At 52.6% G+C, this 21,902-nt stretch overlaps 2 protein-coding genes across 3 annotated transcripts in view; both read left to right on the top strand.

Moving 5' to 3' along the window:
• The first annotated feature begins 2,030 nt into the window (after nt 1-2,030).
• Nucleotides 2,031-3,996, top strand: TNNI2 (troponin I2, fast skeletal type). Its single transcript, XM_075047900.1, has 5 exons — nt 2,031-2,181; nt 2,474-2,602; nt 3,010-3,099; nt 3,236-3,412; nt 3,720-3,996. Exons 2-5 carry the CDS (start codon nt 2,480-2,482, stop codon nt 3,816-3,818), a joined length of 489 nt encoding a protein of 162 aa, XP_074904001.1. The 5' UTR covers nt 2,031-2,181; nt 2,474-2,479; the 3' UTR covers nt 3,819-3,996.
• Nucleotides 3,997-4,676: 680 nt separating this feature from the next.
• LSP1 (lymphocyte specific protein 1) overlaps nt 4,677-21,902 on the top strand; it is a 53,359-nt gene continuing 36,133 nt past the window's right edge. The window contains exon 1 of one of the 2 annotated variants that reach the window (XM_075047897.1): nt 4,677-4,916. In XM_075047897.1, the coding sequence (XP_074903998.1) occupies nt 4,837-4,916 (80 nt within the window). In that variant the 5' untranslated portion in view covers nt 4,677-4,836. Of the gene's footprint in view, nt 4,917-17,682; nt 17,811-21,902 lie in introns of those variants that run through there. The other variant, XM_075047898.1, reaches the window with a different exon arrangement.

Raw genomic sequence — 21,902 nt, forward strand, 5'->3', positions numbered from 1 at the left:
TTCCCATTTTTCTGTCTCTAATATGTTGTTGGCATTTAAAAACTTTTGTTCATCCCCCAACTTTTTGCGCTTGTTAAGATTCCTCTGCTTGTTTCCAGTTCAGATGCTAACTGCCTTTTTTTCCTCTTTCCCCTTTCTCTTCCTTCCCTTCCTTGTCCATCTGCTCTTCCTGAACAGTGAAGAGGTAAGTGTGTCTTGCTGGGGTTTTTCCTATAGAGATGCTCGTGGGTTCAATCCTGACTTCACTGTTCCTCCTTAGGAAAAGCAGCTGCTGGGTGGGGAGGGTGGAAGAATGGTTCGTGGCAAGGCTTTCTTGCTGACTCCTCCTGGTAAAGATGGGAAGGAGAAGAAAAATCCCTTTTGAAGGTCTTTTCTGCCTCCTGGTTTGGAGTTAGACGGTTTTTCCCCCCTTTCCTGCTTCCCCAGCAGGCCACAAGATGGTGCTGGGAAGGCGGTGGTGCGGAGCCGCCTCTCCTCTATCCCCCCCCTCCACCCAGCCCTTGGCCTAGCATCGTCTCCCTCCCCACACCTAGCCCCTCATTTTCTGCCCACCGAGCACTGCCAAATCGCTTCTCGAAGGCGATCCAAGGAACACCTGGATCTAGGGGAGCGTGAGCAGGGTGGAGGTTGCATCCTTAGCAACTTTTCCCCGGCTTCTGGCACAGCTGGAGCGGGGCTGGGCTCGAAGCTTGGGGGTAGCTGGGGAAAGGCAGGGGAAGGTGTGGGAGGGTTGTGCCTGGCTTTGTCACTCTACATCTCTTTGCAAGGTGCTCTATCCTTCATCTCTGCTTGGCATCTTCCCATATGTCCAAAAGACCACAAGCTCGAGCTTGTCCTCACTGAGAGAAAAGAGGGTTTCAGGGACGCATAGAAACTCCACAGTATGGTGCTGATGTCCAACAGGTGCTTTTATTCCCCATCAAACCCAGTGCCCCTAGAAAAGGCTGGGAGGGCACTCTTTGCTAAGGTACCAGTTTTCAGGTGGAGAATAAGCCCTGGGCTAACAGCGCTCAAGGGCTATACGCTCTGTCATGGCCTGAATTCATATAAGTAAAATCCTGCCGGTTAATGGTGCACCGCATCTCTGAGCTGGATGCCTTTTCTCTGTAGAGCCCTCCAGTCCTGTCAGGAGGGCCTTAGCACCATTTGCATAGGCAAAACCTGTCAGATTTTGTTACATTTTGCTCTGCAGATCCTTATCCACTTCCTCCTCTATGCAGCACAGACTCACACCCAAATGCTGCTTTCTACTCCCCCACCACGGCATATCAGATGTCAGGGTGCATTTCCCCTGCCCCAGACACACTCTGCCTTGCTTGGTGTTCTGGGCAAAATGCTAAGGAAACAGGCGCAATGCAGCAGCACATCAAAGTTGTGGCTTCTTTTATAAATAGGAGACCTGTTGCTGCTGTTCCAGTGCATCATGGGTACAGAAGGGCAGGCTTGGTCTTCCAGGCTCCCCATATTATTTCTCACGTGGCATCCCAGGGAAGAGGGAGCTGGCTTGTGTCTTGCAGCCGCAGCCTCATGGCCCTCCACCTCTCCTGGCCAGACTAGCCTCCAGGCCTGTAGACCTTGTAGTTGTGTCTGTCCTCCAGCTGTGATGAACCCCCTTCGGTGTCACTTGCAGTGGCTCTTTTCAGCTCCAAGACATTATGCAGCCTTCATGTTTTCACCTGCCTGTCTGTCCTTCTCACCAGATGTGCCAAGGACCACTCAGAAAGACATCCCCCAGCTTCCACGTGCCCAGGGGCATCACTGCTGTTAGCTTGAGTGCAAAGCAAAACACAGGTCTGAGTGAAGAGGAAATTAGAGAAAACACTAAAAGTCCCAAGAAGCCAAGTTTGAAGTTATATTTTATATGCTTATCTTCAAGTTTGTCACCCTCATCTTTTCCTGAGGCACTTTGTAGGTTTTAGCTACCTGAGGCTGGCAAAGCTGGGTTCAGCAGGGAGCCTCTTCTTTGAGTGCCACTGGTTTGGGGACCAACTGTGTGTCAAGCTGTCCGTCCCGGCTGGAGCCAGATCCCTGCCAGGGCTGCAGGTCCTCAGTGGACTGGCAGGGCTGCATGGGGGAAGGGGACAGAAAGGGGAAGGGACACTTGGTAACCTGCTTTTCTCTCATTCCTCCCACTTGCAGAAAAAAAGGAGGGCAGCCACTGCCCGTCGGCAGCACCTGAAGGTACGTGGCACTGCTGGGGCTGGGCGAGGTGTGTCCTGACCATCCCATCTCCCATCCTGGGCCAGCCAGTTCTCAGCAGTCTCCCTTCTGGAAGAGACCATGATGCACAATGTTGGGGCCGCTCACCCTGCTCCTTACTGGGTCCCCCCCAGCATCCTTTGGTTGGAGATGCTGGTATTGATGGGGAGCTCCCCAAGCTGCCTCTCCATCAGAGCTCTCCCTCCCTTCCCAACCCCCCTGCCCTCCTCCCTTGCCTCTACCCAGTGTTGACCATCCTCCTGCTGCCTTCCAGAGTGCTATGCTCCAGCTTGCTGCCACTGAAATAGAAAGAGAAGCAGCTGCTAAAGAAGTGGAAAAGCAAAACTACCTGGCAGAGCATTGCCCTCCTCTGTCACTCCCAGGATCCATGCAGGAACTTCAGGTAAAGATTTCTTTAACCCTTCACTGTGCCAGAGCAGAAAGGATTTGGCTCCATCAGTCAGCCTGGTGGATCTCGAATGGCTTTCCCATCTTGACCCCCTTCTCGCCGGTGCGTGCCCTGGAGCTGGCTGGATGTGGAACTGGCTTGAGAAGCAGCTGGAGTCTCTCTGCAAAAAGCAGCGGTCTGGCTGGCAGGAAAGCTGCGTTTCTAACGATGTGTTGAGGCAGCACTTGCATGAAGCCAGTAGCATGGAGACTAGGAGGTGGCCTGTAAGCCATTCTTTGCCATCTGGTCTTGACCCCATCTAGTCTTCTGGACTGAGGTCTTTCAGAGCCAGAGTGGTCAGGAGAGAGGAACCACATGTGTGGGTCCTAGCAGTCAACATCCCTCTCTGCTTTTCCTCCCAGGAGCTGTGCAAAAAGCTTCATGCCAAGATAGAGTCAGTGGATGAGGAGAGGTATGACACAGAAGTGAAGCTACAGAAGACTAACAAGGAGGTGAGTTTTCCCCAGAGCCATCCTTCAGGGGAGTCTCCAACCCATCCTTCCTGCCTCCCCACACCACTTGGGTCCATCTCACAAAATCCACGCCTTGCTCTCTCTCTCTGCTCCCCCTCATTTAATCCCCCTGCAGCTGGAAGACTTGAGCCAGAAGCTCTTTGACCTGCGGGGCAAGTTCAAGAGGCCGCCCCTGCGCAGGGTGCGCATGTCCGCTGATGCGATGCTGCGGGCCCTGCTGGGCTCCAAGCACAAGGTCTGCATGGACCTCCGAGCCAACCTGAAGCAAGTCAAGAAGGAGGACACCGAGAAGGTACTCCTTCCCTCTCCCCTGTGCCCATGCAGGAGCTGGCCCCTGATTTTTGGGACTCATGCCTCCCTGTGTGATAGACAGGGTTGAGCGTTAGCCTTTCTTTGTAATGTTCTTCCTGCTCAATATTTTCTCCTCCGGAACCCATGATGTTGAAGAAGGAGGGTGCAGCCCAAAAAGATGTACAGCATGGGTGGAATTGGGTTCCTCTAGCTGACATGAGGTTTTCCATGGGTGGACATGGCCCTGCCTGGGTGGGTTCTCACCCCGGGGGGCACCGCTCTCACCCATGCACCCATCCCTCCCCCAGGAGAAGGACCTCCGTGATGTTGGTGACTGGAGGAAGAACATTGAGGAGAAGTCCGGCATGGAGGGCAGGAAGAAGATGTTCGAGGCTGGCGAGTCTTAAGCACCTGCCTCTCCACACCCATCCTCCGCTCTCTCCTGTCCTCACCTTCCCCCCCGGGCTCAAGGGCACTGACCAAGTGCTGTTTTTCTCTGGTTTCCCGAAGAGCTGCATCCTGGCAGCAGCAGTGTAAATAAAGCTTTGGCAGGAGAGGCGGGTGTTGCCTGCCTGGGGGGCCAGACTCCGACCCATGCCATGGTGCCAGCAGGGTCTGCCCCCGCCATGGGGATCCTGGTGGGGACGGGAGGCTTTGGCGGGGGCTGTGCTGTGGGGATGGGGATGGGGGACCTCTCTGGTTGTTGGTCCCCTCCAAAGCTGGAGATGCTCATTGCCCTTGTTGCGGGGAGAAAAGGCTGAGGCAGTGCTACCGTGCTGTGCTGGCATCCTCCTGCCAGGCTGTACCACCAGCTCCTGGCCATGTCCTTCACCAGTGGCAAAGAGACAAAAAGATAAGAGGCTAAGCCCCAGGAGGTGTTGCAGAACCTCCACCCATGGTGGCAACAGCAGGAAGCCGTGGGATAGGAGCCGAGGTGGGAAGGGAGGAGAGGGGTGACGGCCGCAGGGTAGAAGCAGACTCTTCAGCTCCAGCGGGCTTTGAGAGATGCAAAGTCGGGACAAGCTCTGCAGCCTCTGTGGCAGCATCCTGGTACTGGTGCACGGTAGCGAGCTGCGGTTTAGAGATGCTGGCTGTCCCCAGAGCTGAGGGAGCAGCAGGTCACTCCTCTCCTTGCCATGGGGGGGTGTCCATGCCCCCGGCTTTCCCTTTGGGTTAGCCCAGCACTTCCTGATTTCAAGCTGCTGGCAGAGGCAAAGCATTAAAATAGTCCCAAGAGTTTAAAAAAAAAAACCAAAAAAACCCCCCAAATTTGCCTTCCGTCTGCCCCTCTCCCATCCCCCCAAACCCTCAGCCCATGAAGTTTCCGGCACAGCTCACTTCTGCTGAGCACAGGAAAAGCAAAACGCTGGCAGCACCCTCGCACCAGAGCTGTCCGCTGGGCTGCCGTGCCACCCGGGGGAGAAGATGTCGGACTCGGAGGGGTGCCAGAAGGGTGCGGAAGGTGTGAACCAAGTGGGAGATGAATCCCCTGGGGAGAGTGAGAGGTGAGGCCTGGGGACCCGGTACCCCAACACCACAGCTGCCTTCCAGTCCCGGGAAACTGGGAGGCTGGGAAACGGTGGGGGTGATGGTGGGAAAGGAGGATGCACAGCCAAAACGATGATGACCCATGAGGCTGAAATGGGTCAGATGCTCTGGCCGGCTTTTGACAAGCTCCTCCAGCTAGGGAGAGACTTAGGCTTCCTAAAGGTCTCATCTCCTTTGAACTTCAAAGCCCTTGGGAGGGGGTTGATCAAGTGGGGAACAGCAGCTCCAGCAGTGGGCAAGCTCAACGAGGGGTCTGGCGACCTGGACCTGCTCCACAGCTGAAATCAGCCCCATCTTTCAGACCAGTGGGTGGAGATCAGCTGCTTGCTTTCCTTGCAGGAAATGCTGGGCACATCTGATTTCTTGCTGTCCCCTATGTCTCTAACCAAATTAACCTAGCAATGTTTCAGGCTAGTTGCTGTAAGGTTATACATCTTCCTGTGCCTCCGCTCTGCTTTGTTGCTTTATCAGCAGAGATTGTAAAGTTTGGAGTCTGTTCGCTCCAATGCAGTAAGGTTTCCATGGGGGTTAGAAGACAGATCAGTAGCGGAGACCACATCTGCCTGTGATGGAGGCAGACAGAGATAAGCTCAGCTGAGGTATATCCCCCAGAAGTACTCAGATTTGGACTGGATTCAGGCTGAGCGTCCAGGGAGTTGGGGGGTTGCCTGATTTTTTGCCTCCAGCTTCAAAGCCAACATTAGCATTTCTCCCCAAGGCTTCTGAAAGCCAGTGCAGTTAATGCTGATGGATGAAAAACCCCCTTGAGTGACAGTGAGAGGAGAAAGGTGTGTCATCTCCTGTCGCTAATTGTTGCAGTAAGTGTTTTGGCTGACACCTGACAGCAATTAGCCTTGGCTGAGGACTTGACTGGAAGCTTCAAAAGGTGCTGGGAGGCTCCATGCATGATTCTCTGCTGAAACGAGGGGAAGCCTTGGCTGCTGGGGGAGCACAGGGGTTTCTCAGTGTGATCTGTGCGATTCCCAGCATAGCTCCAGCCTGGCTGTGCCTCCGCCACAGGCTCAGCTCACCTTGCAGAAGCAAGGAGCAGATGCTGGGGGTTGCCCAAGGCAATCGTGCAGCAGCAGGCGCAGGTATGCCAGCACAGCCAGGGCCAGCAGCAGGGGCTGCTGGTGGGGCAGGGTCAGCTTGTTCCCTTCTCTGTTTCCTGCTAGAGTTTCAGCTAAATAAGAGGCTGTCTGGAGCGGTCTGTTCTGTAGCACTCAAAATCTTGCAGCCTTTCGAAACCTGTTTAAAAAGTGTGTATGTGAATACTGGTGGCAGGGTGGCACATCCCTTCCTCCCTAGCTGCATTTTAGAATTTTAATGAAATATGAAACTTGATGGCAAAAGTAGCGAGCAAAAGTAACTTCCTTTTTGTTTTTAAAATAGGGAGAATTACTTTTCCTCTCAATTTGTGTAATAGTTTCATGTGCAACTCTAAATTTCTCCTGCTTTTACTCACGCTATTTAAATGCTTGCTAGGCTCTGGTGACTTCCACTCCAAAAATGGAGGAAGGAAGCATTTACTTGTTTGGGGCTACCTTTTCTCACCCTGTGGCTAGCTCAGCTCTCTTATCTCCTCTCCTTGAGGACAAAGCTCTTTTCAAGCTGACCTGTGTATGGATGGAGTCAGGACAGTGCTCCTAAGACAGCTTAAAGCATGCTGGAGGTGTGAGCAGTGGGTCTTATGATGGAGCTGCCAGGAGAGTAAATTCCAATGCTCCCTGGTGTAAATGCACAGTGAGGAGATATGGGGAGAAAAAAGGTGCTGGATTTGCTTAAACAATGAATCTTATCTATTTAGCTGTGCCCACTGTATATAGAAGAGGCGCTTGCATTAGAAAATGTCCTAGGAATCCTAATTTGGACATAGCTTATTCTGTTTCTCCATACAAATGGGGATATACTGGCAAAGTCTTGCTGACACCAGCGTAACACCACCTAAACCAAACTGGTGTTATGCTCTCTTCCATGAACTGGAATTGCTACATAGGAAACTACTGCTATGTAAGCCTGATGTGCAAAGAAGTGAGAAGCTGTGGTTTGCTCTGGAGAGGTGGCTGCTTGGGTTGTCCTGCCCTGATGGGACACCATAATGCAGGATGAAGGAGCCAACCCTCCTGCCTTGACAGCAAAAGGTTGGGAGCCTGAGGTGTGGGAGAAGCCTGCCTTGCACCAGGGCTAGATAACCTGATATGTATTGGGTCTGTTACTCAGAGCAGTCTCCATAAAGCTCTGGAGGCATGGGGTAGCCCTTGACCTTAGCTGCTACACCCATGGCTGTGCCCATCCCTACAGCTTGGGCTGTGCTCTGCAGGATATTCTCACCTGAGTGGCAGCACAGCTCATGAGGCAGGTTTCTCCTGTCTATGGGGTCTGAGAGACTGGCTTCTCCCAAATTCCCCTGTCTTCTTCCTTCTGGGGTTTCCCACCCCATGAGCTGCGGGGAGCCCTTGGCAGCCCATGTATGGTCACTGCCTGGGAAGAGGCTCTGCTGTGCTAGCAAGCCCCAGGCTTTTCTTTGCCTTGTCTATTCCCAGCTGTCTTGAATTCTCCAGATCCTTAGAGGAGTCTCAAGGGTCCTTACTAGGATGACTGCTGTTGCTAAGTATACCCGTGGCTGGAAGGAGGTTGCCTGGGAAAACTGATATGTGGAGAGTCTTTGGACCCCTTGTGCACCAGATTCCTTGGGGGAGGGATGGAGGGATGTCTGATCCCTGCTCAGGAGTAAGTGGTCACAGTTTGACCCAGCTGGGCTCATTAAACTGGAAAAATAGTAGGGAAATGAACAGGGGAGGGCCAGATGGATAATTTAATGAAGCTGGGCAATACTTTAGTGTTTCCAAATTGGATATAGGTGCTCTGGCAGTGGCATCAGGGATAAAGAACTGTCTCTAATTATAGGGAGGTATCAGGTGCCTTCACTGCCCCTTTCTCCTTGGGTTTAAAAAAAAAAAAAAAAAAAAAGCCTGACTTGCCTTGCCTTGCCTCTGAGCTTATTTTGCAATGTAAAGCTATGGGTTTGGAGGTGTGTGTGTTAAAATAGGGGATCGCCCAGCAGCCGTTATTTGAATTTAACTTTTTTTAAACCGCAGAAGACTGTAGGGCTGGCTGTTTTAAAACTCTTGGGGTGAAGTCTGGCTCTGAAGCTTGGGGGAATCCCTTGCTCCTGGACTTTGGAGAGACCTGGCTGTGGGGAAGGGTGGGCTGGCTGTCCCAGGAAGCATCCTGGGGGCTGGTAGGAGGAGGTTTTGCCAGACCAGCATTGCTGGGGTGGGGGATGGTGCTGGGGCTCCTGCTCCTCTGGAGAAAGGGGGGCAGAGGCACAGCCCAGCCTGTACCCCTGTGGTACCCAACCCCTCTGGCTGTGGGGGCCCAGGCATCCTCTGGCCGCACCCAATGAGGGGGTGAGCTCTGCTTGGCCTGATTTGTCAGACAGCACCAATAAATCTGCAGCAATGAAGAAAGCGGAGATGTCCAGGCAGAGTTTTGGGGCATGGCAGGGTTTTACCACTTCCATGGAGCAGCCAGGCATCCCCCAAGGTGGAAATGTCCCCAAGGGAGAGCTGCTGTCAGGGGATACGATGGCACTTTGGGACGGGGTGGGGGTCCTCACCTTGGGACAGCTCAGGGTCTGTTTGCAGCTGTGCTGCCCACACGGGCTAAGCTGCGTAGGCTTTCCCAGGTTTGTTGCAGCTGAAACAGGAGGACTTCTGCTCCATGGGCACAGCTGAGTTCAGCCTAGAGATGTGCGGAGGGCTGGTTTGGAAAGGTGGGAGGAAAGAGGGATTTTCTTCTACCCCCCTAGTCTGGGAATCCTCCCCAGACACATGGGGTTTTTTATGGTGTGCTGCTTCAGAGGGCTTCAGGCCTTTCCCAGAATCTGAAAGCCCTTTTCCTAGCAGTAACTGGAGGGATAGAAGGTATCATGGCTGGCTCTGCAGCACCGATGTGGTTAACCTCAGCATGCCCTGGGGATCCTGGGCCCCTCTGCTCTGACCCCCGCTAACCCAGCCCTGGCCGATGCTCTGCCTGCATCCCCTCTTCACATCCATCACCCCCGTGACCCACGTGCCTGGCTCTGGGGTCTGTGCGGCAGCTGCCTTGGTGCTCTCCCCAGAGCTGGGCTTGCTCCCAGCTAGGCACTCATCCAGCCTGGCTGCTGCCTCCGTCGGGACACTGACTTGCCTCCGGGCAGATCGCCTGGCCAGGAAGTGCTCCGAGGCCTTCTTGGTGCCATGTTTTCCTTAGGAACAGCTTTTTCTTTGGGGGGGTGAGAGTCCTGGCTTGAAGAAAGTTGTTGCTCAGGTTCCAGGAGGATTGGTGGCTGCCAGGCTCTTGGGACTCTAATCTGTCTCCGACTGATAGTGCCAACCTGCTGTGATCTTCAGGGGCTCAGAGAAAATGCCACAAGGATTTGCTGCTCTCACTTTATCCTCCACGTGTAGCCCTCCCAGTACAGTCCGGCTATGCGAACCTGCCTGGGAATGACAGTGCCTGCTCACCCAGCGCAGGCGAGGAAGGGCTCTGCTCTGCCCAAGGCGAAACCCAGCTTGCACAGCAGCTCTGACCTCCCGTATCTGCAGTTCCTGTTCCCTTAATATGAGTCCAACAAGCTCCTCATCAGGCTGAGTCTTTGGGCTCACTGAGGAGGTGCTTTGGCATCCTTTGAAGCCAAATGCATGGGAAATTGGCTCTCATGGGGTGGTCCTGTTCTCCTCAAGCCCTTCACAAGGAGAAACCTTGAGGTTTTACATTAATGAAAGGAAGACACAGGGGTGTACTTGTGTGATAGGGACTCAGGGGTCTCTTTACCCACGTTGTGTTCTGGATCATGGCCATCTGGTGTATGGGTCAAAAATCTGTCCTAGGAGCTGCTGCACATGCTGGGAAGGCAGCTGTCCTGCATGGCATGACTGCAGTGTGATCGGTACTAGAGCAGAACCTACAGTGCCCAGCCAAGGTCAGGGTGTCACCATGGTGGTTGTTCTGTGGCTATCCCAATGGCCTACTGCCTCAGGGCAAAGAGGACAGGTTATCTCTACTGCAAGGCCAGACTGCTGAGGTTGAGATGTTTAGGAAGGGGGAGAGATGCCCTAACTGTAGGACTTGCCCACTGTGGGCTGGGTACCCAGAAGAAGTGGTTTCTTATTGGACCCATGTGACATCTGTCAGGCCTTGGCAGGTGTCTTAGATAACCCAAGACATCCTCAGTGGCACTTGACACCTATGTTTAGGCACCTGAATTGCTCCCTGATTTCCCAATATCACCTAGGAAGCACAGGCCACTGCTGAGGTTTGAGCTGAGCTCTCCCAAGGCTTGGCCAGATATCTTGCAGTCCTCAGGCTTTCCGGGTGCTCCACAGAGGCTCAGTCACGAATGGGTTAACAAGCCCCGCTTGGAGCCTGTGTGTGTTTTCCTTGCCAGTGTATCCGTCCTAACACACACCAGATGTGTGAGGCAGCCGCTGGAGTGTCTTAATCCCAGGTTTCGGCACTCAGAGTTGTCTTTCTCACGGGCAGGTCTGCAGCAGCTTTCCGGGGGCTCCACCGCTGCTCGTGCAATGCCTGAGCAGGGAGGCTGGCAGCCCCCATCCTCTGCAGGAGAATTTGCAGCAAGACAGGATGAAATATCTTCTGTTAATTGCTGCTTTAAACAAGTCACTCCTGGGATGGGCTGCTGGGGCTGGCAAGCAGAGCTGATGCCAAGAGTTCCATCTTGAGCCATATGGGGTGAGTGTTAAACCCAGGAACTACTTGGGTTCACCCTGTCTCAAAGGAGCGGTGGTGGTTCATACCAGCCGGGTGTGTCTGATAACTGTCCAGGGAATACATGGGTAAAGAGGAAAATACAGGAGCAAACCCAGGTGGATTTATTAATGAATGGAAAGGCAGTCAGTGGGCTTCTATTATTAGCTTGACTGATGACTTGCACCCAGTGGTCTAAAAACTTGGAGCCACCTGGGAGCAACGGGTCTGAGATGTGCAAGACTCCGTTTATTTGGAGCTCAGTTTATTTGGATTTCTCTTGTTATTGCACAGACATATAGGCCCAAATGCTTTTGCTAGTGTACATCAGCACCATCCCACTGTCTGCCATAAAGCTGTGCCAGTTTGCATCAGTTGGAGGTCTTTGGTTCTTTCGCCTACATGCTCATTTTGAAAATAGATCCTTTGCTAGGGATTAATTCTGCGTTACTGAGAAGGCTCTCTCCCAGTTCTAGGTATCTGTTGCTTGCTGCAGCTAAATAGACAGTATGTGCAATGCCTTTTATCAAGCCCTTGCCAGACAGTTTGGAAAATATGATCTCTTCTTCTGTGCTCGTACATGCATGTGCTTTTCTGCTGCAAAAGCAGTTTCCTTCCAGTGAAAGCTTGCTCTGGAGCCATTAGCATTGACAAACTCTGAACTATTGACAGACCCCAAACAATCATGACTGCCAGCTGCTTGGGAGGGGCAAAGTTCTCCCCCAGTAAAATTGTTGGCAATAATTATTTCCTCTTAAAATAAGTGCCTCCTTGCAGTTGTGTCTTAGCTTCACGTAACAAGAGCTGACAGCAGTGTGTCTGAGCTGTCTTGAAGGACAGACGAATGTGATATACAGGCTGTGCACCCCTGCTCCGGTGTGGCTTCTCCTTCCTTGGGGTGGCATTTGTCTCTTCTGCTACTTCTCCACTCCAGTTGCCATCTTCCTGCATGCAGCCTTAGCTACCCCTTGTGCAGAAAGGCTCATCTTATCTTTTCACTGGGCCTCACTTCAGAGCATTAATGACTATCCTCTGCCTTGATGGAGGCACGTGTTGGTCTTCAGGCTTTTTGGATACATGATGGTACTTTTGCCTGCCCTTTCATGACAGCTCCCATCTTTTGCCCAGCTCGGTAAGGGAGGCATGGGTGGATACTGGCAAGCTGAGACTAGATGCCTTTCCCCAGGACAATGTGCAGCTTGAAGTGAGGGTATGGCTTGGAAGCAGGAACTGTCAGATGATGCTTGGGGGTTCCTTCTTATCCATTAGTCTACCCTGACCCCAGCTGGGGTAACCAGCCCAGCAGTGTGAGGCAGGGATTAATGGTTGCTAAAACTGCTTGTGTTGCACAATTGGTGCTACATCAGAGCCTCGAGCCAGCTGCAGATGAGCTAATAAGTTTATATCGGGCAGAAGCTGTATTTCACTTCTTGAAAGCTGTGCTGGTCAGCTGAGCAGCATGGCTTGGGCACAGGGCTGTACTCCTGCAGTGGTACTATCCTACAAGCCTAGCAACAAAATGTGTTGTTTGACTTTGGGTGATGCTTGAACACATCAGACAGGTGCCACTTGGTGAAAGAAGGTGGTGCCTCTATTACAGGTTCCGCCCCTCTTACACTAAACATAGGAGATGTCTGAAGGCATCTTCAGCTGCGCAGTGTCCATCTAATCCATGTAGCCAAAGCAAAGGCCACTCCATCTATTTTAAATGGACATCCAAAGTTCAAATTCATTCAGCGGCTTTCCAAACTTTGGTGAGCAGATTAGAGACAAGGCAATGTGATGCTGTAAGAAGGCCTTTTTTAGACATTTCCTACAGTGTCTGCTGGTGGGGGGGACAACCTCTTGGCAGTAGTTGCCTATGGCTTATTCATCCCGGCTGGAGTCCTTTGTCCTGCTTCTTGGCCCTGCGGTGCTGAGGCATCCCAAAAAGGTGGAGCTGGTCTCCTCCGGGCCAATAGTTCTCCTCTTGTCCTGTAATGACCCTCCTGCGTGGGCTGGGACTGTCTTATCTGCAGCCATTGTTTTGTCTTCCTGTCTCTTTCCCAATGGCTTTGTTGATTTAACCTAATATATAGATATGGTGCACGCTGCCGTAACCATGCTGGCTCGATGTGCTGGACCAGCTGTGCTCCTCCAGGGCTTGGCTGAGTCAGTTGGCCTTGGCCCTGGTCTGTAAAACCTGGATGGTAGCTCACTGCAGTGGTTATCTCTCCCTGTTTGCACAGCACCTAGTGCATCAGAGGCTCTGATCTCTTTTAACCATGCTGGGCTGCCTGGTTAATGCTTATACCATCTCTCTTTGCTTCCCTCCTCCCCCTTTTTTAAATCCAGCTTTCAGATGTTCCTTTTAGCTCCTTCTCCCTTGGTCCCCTCATCCTTTGTCCTTATTTGTATCACCCCTGGAGCAAAACCATCTTCTCTTACAGGGCTTGTAAGCTTGTGTCTTCCCCTCTCACTGGCAGATGAAGCAAACTCTTGGGATTTTAGGTTTATGGACGTACCCATGAAATGCCCCACAGGGAGAGTGCCTCCTCCATTCTCTCTGAGGGTGAGGTAGAGGAAGAGGGATGTTCCTTCTAGACCCGGCTTCCTCTCCCTCTCATTTCTGCCTCTTTGGGTGTCATAGGAAAAAAGTCATTATTGATCCCAAGCCAAGTACTTCAGACTTAGTATGACACATTGTTTGTTGACTCTTTGGACCCAGCCCACAATTATACATGTTCTTCATGGTGCTCCTCTGAACGTGTGGGCCAGGCAAAAGCTCTGAGCCAAGATAGCTCCCGCCTACGGCACCCCCTCCCTGAACACCCATGGGGTCACGCGTTTGCTTGAGAACCTCCCCTCCTGACTCGTGGCCAGGGCAGAGGAAGGCTTGCTGGGGAGCAACACTGGGACTGGACTCCTTCCCCTGCACCTTGAGCCTATTGCACAGATGAGATGCCCTGCCCTCCTGACAGCACACTTTTGGAGTTAGTAACGAGCTGTTCTGGTGTGAAGGAGACAACGTGCTGCTTTTGGCTGCTAGACACCCTGTTTCCTTGGGATTATCTCTGGCTGCCTGTTTTGGCCTCTGTATTTGGCTGCCCAAAAGTGAGTGCTGCCAGAGCACGCTGGACTGAGCTAACTGGGAATTAGGGCTGAAGGTGAGATGAGCAAACCCTATCCATCAGGCTAACGTGTAAACCACACCATCCACACAGCTGACGTACCAACTGGTGTGCCCCTTTCACTGAACTGGGGCTCCCAGGGGGCTAGGCAAGTGCTGATGTCTGCCAGGCTAGTTTCAAAGTGGGGGTTGCACGTGCATGGTGAAGAGAGGTTGGGGAGGTGTTGGGATAGGGAGAGAGGTTTGGGATGGCAGAGGGAAGGATGCATCACTTAAAAGGCAAAACAAGAGAGACCTCATCTACTCCATCGTCCTGGGGGCTGCTGGTGGAAGTGCAGGGTCTCCAGCTGAGACAGGGCTGCTTAGTTCTTGCTGAAGAGGTGAGGCTGTTTCTGTGAGAACATCTTCTCTGGGGGGATCCCACCAGTGACACGCAAGCATGGACCCCTGGAAACCATGCTGGCAGCTGATGGCGCCTGTAAAGGAGTGGCCCTCAAAGCAACTGTACGTTGGGGCTTATGCTGACAGTGCTCTGCATCCCAGCAATATCAGAGAAAATTGGGCTGCATTTCTTTGCTAGCAGGACAAGAGTCTTTTTCTTTTTATTTCTTTTTTTCCTAGACCATGTGTTAGCCTCCAACTGATTTTGCAACTAGTCCTACATAGCAGAGTGATTGTGTAATTAACAGGAACTGGTGCGGCCCTATCTCTCTGGGACTCCCGCCCTCCTTCCCGCAGCGATGGAGACAGACTGGCTCCCTCCCGGCGTCTCACCTTCTCTGCTTCCCCTGCTGCTGGGAAGAGCTCTGGGAAGCTCTCCTGTGCCCTGCAGCATGTTTCTGGGTGCTCCAGGCATCCCTGCTCCTGTAGCGGGGTACGGTTTCGCTGCAGAGATTTATGGTGGTTCTCCTAGCTTAAACTGTGCCAAAACGTAACAGATGAATTAATTCTTTGTTTTTCTTCCCGTGTCTGCTGTACTCCTACCCGCTTCCTGGTGGGACCAGGAGGTTTGTTTCTGTGAAAGGATACGAGCAGCTGTGGGACTGATGCTGACCTTACTGTTCTTGGATACATGGTGTGACTCAGACTGATGCACCTGGGCTTGGCAGCAAGCGAGGGAGAAGAGGGGACAGAAGGATCCTCTGTTCTGCAGGGCGATGGTGTGGGATTTCTCCTGCACCGCTCTTTCTCTGTGGTCCCTTAGGCCCATACTTTGTGCTTTTGAACAGTGGGTTTAAATGCTCCCTGCTTCACAGATACAGGGGATAGTGACTCTGTCCATGTGTCAGTGCGCAGTTGCCTCCCTTCTTGCAAGCTCTGAGTTTAGAAAGAGGGTCCTGCTCTGCTCTTCTCTCCCTGTGGTCCTGCAGGACCCTGCTGATGCTGGAGGAAGGATGAGTTTTCTTGCCATATCTGATGTCTTTCTCAAAGATGAAAGCCAGGGAGAAGGGCAGGAAACGTTCCCCAGAGGTTGAGTAGCACAGCTACCTCGTGAAGGCAGGAGGATTTTCCAGGCGGAGTTCGGTACCACGAATTTCTCTCCCCAAGAGCAATGCAGAGCTCAGCCTGCTGCCTGTTGCAGTGTAGGGACCCCTTTTCTCACTGCTTCACTTCTGGTGTTTCCAAATGATCTTAGCACCTTAGACCAGTAAGAGCTAATGTCATGACCTCTCTCTGGTCCTGGATTTCATCATCCAAGCGTGGTTTTTGTCAGCCCTGTTCATTGAAGGCCCCCATCTTTGAGAGGCAATCAGTCCTAGGCTTGGGGTGGAAGTCTGCCAAGTGCTTGCAAGATGAGGAGCTCACGGTGGCATCCTCCAGGACACAAACCTGGGTGTGGATTCTCTCTTGCTGGGAGAATCAACAGCTTTCCCCTCTACCCATTTACACGGAGGATTTCGCCTTTGGTAAGAAGTGGCGTGCCATTGCCTCTTCCCTTCCCCGCACCCAGCCAGCTCCTGCCTTCTCCTGGTGATGGCAGCTGCATTCCTCCTCGCCCCTCCTCAGCTCCCTGCAAATTGCCTGGCATCTCTGCCTGAAACAAGAGTGCTGCTGTGATTTCATCCAGCCCCCAGTTGTTGCTGGCCCATGGCTGCTAGCTACGTCTCTGTCTGCCAGGGCTCCTCTGTCTTGCACCCTTGGCTGGCTCAGACCATAGGAGTCACTGGCAGGTTTGGGCCGATTCTCTCCAAAAAGAAAACCCTGTAGGTGCATACTTCACTTCAACTCTGTGGGCAATTGCGGTGAAGTCAATAGGACTGTTCACGTGCTTAAACCTAATTACTCCTGTAAGCACTTGCAGGGCTGGGACAGGCTCTTTTTCAGCAACAGAGAACTTTTGTGGTGGATCTCTTGCATCTTCTCACCCAATTTAGAAAGAAAAAAATGCAGTGTGACAGCATCTGAGCAGCCCAGAGAGTGAAACCAGCAGCAATGTCTGTGCTTAGTGGTTTTTGTTGTTCCTGATCGCTTAGGGGCTGCTTAGTAAATACCTGCAGAAAAAAATAAACTGTTTTGAAATGAAGAGACAGTGGGAAGGAGAGCAAGCACTTCCTTCTGATCTGGCTTTAATACACTTCCTTTTTATTGAGATTTCTGGGTGTATTTCGTGGATAACTTCCCCATTTCAGCTTACCAGGTGGCAAGAAACCCTTCTGCAGAAATGATTGAAAGGAAATGTGTAAATGAGCTGAGAGGGACTGAAAGCAGAAGGAAGGTGAGGGTCTGAGCAGGGTGGTGTCATCATAACTGCTCCCATCTTGGAGACGGCCAGAGGAAAATTCTCACTTACCGTAGGGGAACACAGGCAGGCCATGCCGTGAGCATCATGACGTGCAAGTATAACGTGGAGTGGAACTTGCTAGGTACAAGTCCGGGCACCTGTTGGTTTGGTATAGCAGAAAATCTCTTCCCCCCACAAAAGCACATGTGGACCAGGAGATGAAGGTTAGGGGAAAAAAGGCTGTTGTTTTCCAGGACTGCTCCCATGATGAGGTAGCATGAAGAGCAATCCTCTGAATGCATGGCAGATGGGCATTTTGTTTTAGCAGGTGGCAATGTTGTTAGTCCTTCATCAACCACTCATGTCCTTTAATCTCCTGAAATATCAGTGTTTCATGGAGGCAAGCCGCATTTTTTTTGCTCTTGCCCATTTTGGTGGCTGGGGAAACTGAGGCACGGGAGAGCTGGTCAATTGAGCAGGTGAGGGGGAGGTTTGAGAGCAGAAGAGGGTGCGTGCTGCTTGCCTGCCAGTAGCTTCCCCCAAAATCCAGCTGCTATGTCCGTCCCAGGAGAACATTTTTCGCCGGTGCAGCGCTTCCCAGCACAAAGCCCCTCTCGAATTAATCTGGGTCTTGGTTTGCCTCTGGGCGTTCGGGGACAGTTTGGAGGTGAGCCCTTCGTGGAAGACTTCTGCTGTGAATGGACCAGGAGTGATTTACAGCCCACCGAGCGCAAGTTGCTAACCTGGATTTCTGCTCCCAAGTTGCTTTGTGTAATCGGGAAAGCAGCGGTAAAGGTGGAGGAAAAAAAAAAGGGGGGGATTGAATAAGGGAGGGAGGAGGGGGCTGGAGAAGACGAAGGAGGGAGAGAAGCGAGTTAAAGCAGAGGAGGGCGAGGGAGAAGCCCCCCTCGGCGGGGAGCGCCGGGCTTTGTGCTGCGGGACCCGCCGCCGGCTGCGCGCCGGGAGATTCTCCCGTGACACCTCCACGAGGCGGAGGGGGAGGAGGAGGAGGAGGAGGTAGAGGTGGAGGAGACGAGCCGGGGGTGTGGAGCAGGGAAGGGGGGCTAGCAGAAACAAAAGGAAACCAGCTGCAGAACTTCCTGAAGGCGGAGAAGGGGGGGACGCGGGAGCGGGCGGGCGGGCAGCTGCCTGCGGTGCCGGGGAAGGGGGCGGCGGGCGGGACCCTGCCGGGACTCCAGCCGCGGCCACCATGACCAGCGCGATCCTGAGGAGGAATTCCAGTAAGCAGGGCCTGCAGAACCTCATCAGGTGAGAGCCCACCTGCCCGCGGGGGAGCCCGGCTCTCCGGCTGGCTGCTGCCTGCGGGCGGGGGGTACCGGGGTGGGAGAGGGGGAAGAAAGGGAAGGAATTCCGGATCGACCATCTTCCCGTCCCTTTAAACCAGCCGAATTTCGTCCTCGAGCCCGGGTCTCCAGCAGACGCGATGCGTTGGAAGGAAGGAAAATAGATACCCCCGCTCCTTCCCCAAAGCAATATGAGAAAAGCAGATTTGAACTTACTGATGGCTTTTCCAGGAGCACACAACTGAAATAACTGAGCACAACTGTACTGTGACACTCACCTGAGCCGGCTAATTTCCCCCCTCCCTCTCTGTGCAAGGGATGTCTCGGTGTGTGTCTTTTTGTATCCCCTGAGCGCTGAAGGCTTCTGCCTAGAAAAAGGATTTTTTTTTTTTCCCGTAGGAAATGTACGTTGTGCATGCTGTGATGTGCATTTTCAATTCAGAGATCTGTAAAGGGCCAGATCCTCCCAGGACTGCAAGCTGACATTGCTCTTTTGATTTAATTAATCGCCATAGTGCTTTGAACCTTTCTCTCGGAATATAATTGCCAGGGCAGGGAGGTGGATGGTTCAGTTAGGTTTATTCCCTTTTGTCAGCCGGGGCTGAGCCGGGGAGGACGGTTACATTGTCTGCTGGTGCTGGGATTCCCTTCCATGCGGTCACTCCGCTCTTCCCTGGGGGCTGGAAACGCTGCTTTCCTCTGTGGGTCTCTGGGATCCTCCTCTGGCTGATGGTGTTGTGCCACGCTGACGGCTCTGGGCAGAAGAGAGGCACTCCTTGCCTCTTTATATTTGATTGAGCAGCTGGAGGGGTGAGAGGTGGAATTAGGGGGTGCTGGACTCGCATCCTGCATCTCAGGCACCTCTTGGCTCCCTTGTGCTCGCCGGTGCCTGCTGGTCTCCAGCTGGGAGGTGGAAGATGTCAAGGTGGGGGTTATTTGGACAGGCGTTTTCAATTCAATCTGGGATTTCCCTGGCTGGTAATGCAGCCTCTAAACCTCACCTCTCGAATAAGTTTCTGGCCTTGCAAGGGAAACTAGCTCCTACAGCCATCCAGTCTCTCCCGCCTTTTCCTGGGCCCCGTTCTGGACCCAGGGGAGTCGGCAGAAAAGCTCCCACTGGTTGCACAGGCCCCTGGGGTAGAAAGCGGGCAGAAGGAGCTGACTCTTCTCTCTTCATCTCCTGTTTGGCCCATTGCACTCTTTCTCTGGTCTCAGCCTAGAACGGCTGGGATCTCGGTTACACATCCCTGTTTCAGAACAGGGCTTGGTCAGGGGCTTGCGAGGGCCATGGAAACTTCTGCGTGGTTGTGCAGCAGGCAGGGATGGGTTCAGATTTGGAGCCAGCTGGTACTGAGGAGAGCCAGGCAAATGAACTGGGGTGGGAATCACCTGCTCGCAGCTGGGCAGCAACTTATTTTGCAGGGTGGCAGATGGGTGGGGGGGGGCAGCACATGTGCCTCATACACAGAAAAGGGGTGTCTGAAGAACTGTCCTTGGCGCAGCCCAAGCCAGGGGTGTTTTCCTGTCCTTAATGGTGTCTCCAAGTTCCTCCTGCTGTGGATAAGGGACTTTTGGTGCTCCAGAGACTCATAGGGGCTTTTACCAGAGGAACCCTGGGATGACATTTGTTCTGAGTGGGGTTATTACGTTTAATCTGACCGAGGTTTGGCTTTGTGGCTGTGTTTTCCAGTCCTGCTTACAGATGAGGAGGGAGGTGGGGTGTGAAGATGTGTGAGGGATTTCATCTATGGTTTACACCCAAATAACCCCACTAATGCTCACAGGAGTTGACAGGAGAATAGGCAGGATCTGCTCCATGCACAGCCCAGCCTTTTTTGTAGCTGTATTTTCTCCCAGAGCAGTTTCCCTCCTAAGCCCAGCCATAGGGCTGGCTCTGCAAGCCCTGCTACCTCAGGTGCAGGCACAAGCTCCTTCAGTCAGTGAATGGCTTGAGGCTCCTGGCTTGAAGATATATTGCTGTCGAGATTGCTGTGCTCTGCTTTTATCTGTCCCAAGGTGACTGCAGGCAGAGCAGTTACACTGCATAGGTCCTAGGCTTTTCCGATGTGCCTGAGTGCATCAGTGACCTGGAGCATAAGAGTGAAAAGGGCTACTCAGAGCTATATTCATGAGCACCAGGGATTTTGGTGTGATGCCAGGGTTTACCTGGCCGCTCCTGCTGCAGAGCATCAGCAGGGTTAACCAGAGAATTACCTTCTCTGAGTGTTGCTCAGCCAAAGGAGCTGCTTGCCAGGCTGTCCTACAGCTGGGTTAAGGGATCCTGAGCTGAAACCAGTGTAAAAGTCTTGTGGATTTTGGGTTGAAGAGCTGAGTCCCAATGCTTAAGCATCCAGCCTTGTGCTCAAGACAAAACCCCAGTATTTCAAAGTGGCCTATGCCTATGTGCAGAGCAGGAGCACCTGGCTGTGATCACCCAAACATCAGTCCCAGGAGCCAAATTTGCAAGAAATGGCTTTTCCACCGACCATGCTGACAGGCTTAGCGCAAGCTGTGCTTCAGGGTGGGTTGCTGTGCTGGAGAGCAGTAGGCCATGTTGGAGGCACAGCAGGCTGAAGTGCCGAGTCAGCACTCTGGGAAACATCCTTCACCTCTTCCCAGCCTGGAGGTGGGTTGGAAAAATTACCCCTCCTTGTTCCTCACTGGCTTTGCGGAAGGTGCAGGCAGGAGTGTGCCATTTGCATCTGAAAGGTTGGAGGCTGAAAAGAGCCCAGGGTTATGCCTTGCGACACATAGCATGAGTGGCTGAGTAATTACCTGGGAAAGGCATGGGGAAGAATGGGCAATTGCAGGGTTATCTACCTCCCCTCCTTTGCCCTGTGTGCCCAGGCACTCCCCTCCTCAGGCATAGTCTCTCTATTGGGATATCCCTAGGGAAATATTTCTCCCTTTGTAGCACGTAAACAGAGGTGATCCCTCACACGCCTGCAAGACTTTGTATTTTTTAAAGTCCTCTCCAAATGTGAGTTGCTTTATCTTGTTATCACGTTCTATTTTTCCTTATCCTTCTAATGAATTCCTATAAATAAGATAGGGATCCAGTGCCTGTCATGTTGATTCATTCAGTTCGTTATCTGCTCCTGCTGGAATTTTACTCTCCCTCTATTTATCGAGCCTCGAGTGTTTCACAAAAGAATATGGCTGTTTAATTAACCTACAAATCAGCCTCTCTGTATATCAGCTGTGCTGCTCCTCGAAACTGGATTATCGGGCCTCTTGGTTGACACCGCTCCCACTAAGCGCTGCGGTGGCTTGCTGCAGTTGCACCCCCATAGCTGGGCTGTCGGTGCCTGGCTGGGGTGTGCAGCCGTGGGGTGAAGAGTGCGTACAGATGGATGTGCGTTCGAGGCACTACCGTTCTCATCTCGGCTGGTTTGGTTTTTATCCAGCATGTGGGTGAATCTCGGGTGTCATTAGGAAGTGAGCTGTGATCTGTTCTTGGGGGGGGGGAGAGTTTTCTTGCACACTGCTTGTATGCTTCCTAGCACAATGGGGGGCCTGGCCCAGAAGAGGGGCTCCAAAACATGGCTGCTGCACAGGCAACAAATAAACGAGTGTCTATAATTACATGTCTTTGCAATGCCATAGAGTCTGAAGTGCAAATAATGCTGTGGTGAAGGGGGACTGAATCTTGAGGATGAAAAAGCTCAGGGGAAGAAAATGAGTCAGAAAATTAGATCGGGTGATAAACCTAATTATTTCCTCTGTAGGATGGGACTTTTGTGTCTTTATCTTCTGTGGAGTCATTAACATGGCAAGACAAACTGTGAGATCTGAAATCATGCTTGCATGCCCCTGTGTTTTGGCTCGCCATACATGATGAGACACTTTCTGCCTCCAGCCGATGCCAGCACTCGTGGTCCTGGTGCCGGCAAGGCAGCTGCATGGCCCCTTCTTTCTCCCTGCAACGCGCTGCTGTGTTGTTGAGCGATGCCCTGGTGATGCTCAGAGTCCCCCAGCGTTAGGGGTAGCTTTAAAATTCCCTGAATTCCTTGAATTTTGGTGTATGTCTTGAGTATAATATTTAGTTTGATGGGGA

This window comes from Buteo buteo, chromosome 16 (genome assembly GCF_964188355.1).
Source record: "Buteo buteo chromosome 16, bButBut1.hap1.1, whole genome shotgun sequence".
Lineage (NCBI taxonomy): Eukaryota > Metazoa > Chordata > Aves > Accipitriformes > Accipitridae > Buteo > Buteo buteo.

Bases quoted from the DNA above. Each gene is read 5' to 3' on its own strand.
- TNNI2 (XM_075047900.1), top strand. From the start codon at position 2,480: ATGCTCCAGCTTGCTGCCACTGAAATAGAAAGAGAAGCAGCTGCTAAA. The intron at 3,100-3,235 runs GTGAGTTTTCCC...ATCCCCCTGCAG, and splicing joins TACAGAAGACTAACAAGGAG to CTGGAAGACTTGAGCCAGAA. The intron at 3,413-3,719 runs GTACTCCTTCCC...TCCCTCCCCCAG, and splicing joins AGAAGGAGGACACCGAGAAG to GAGAAGGACCTCCGTGATGT.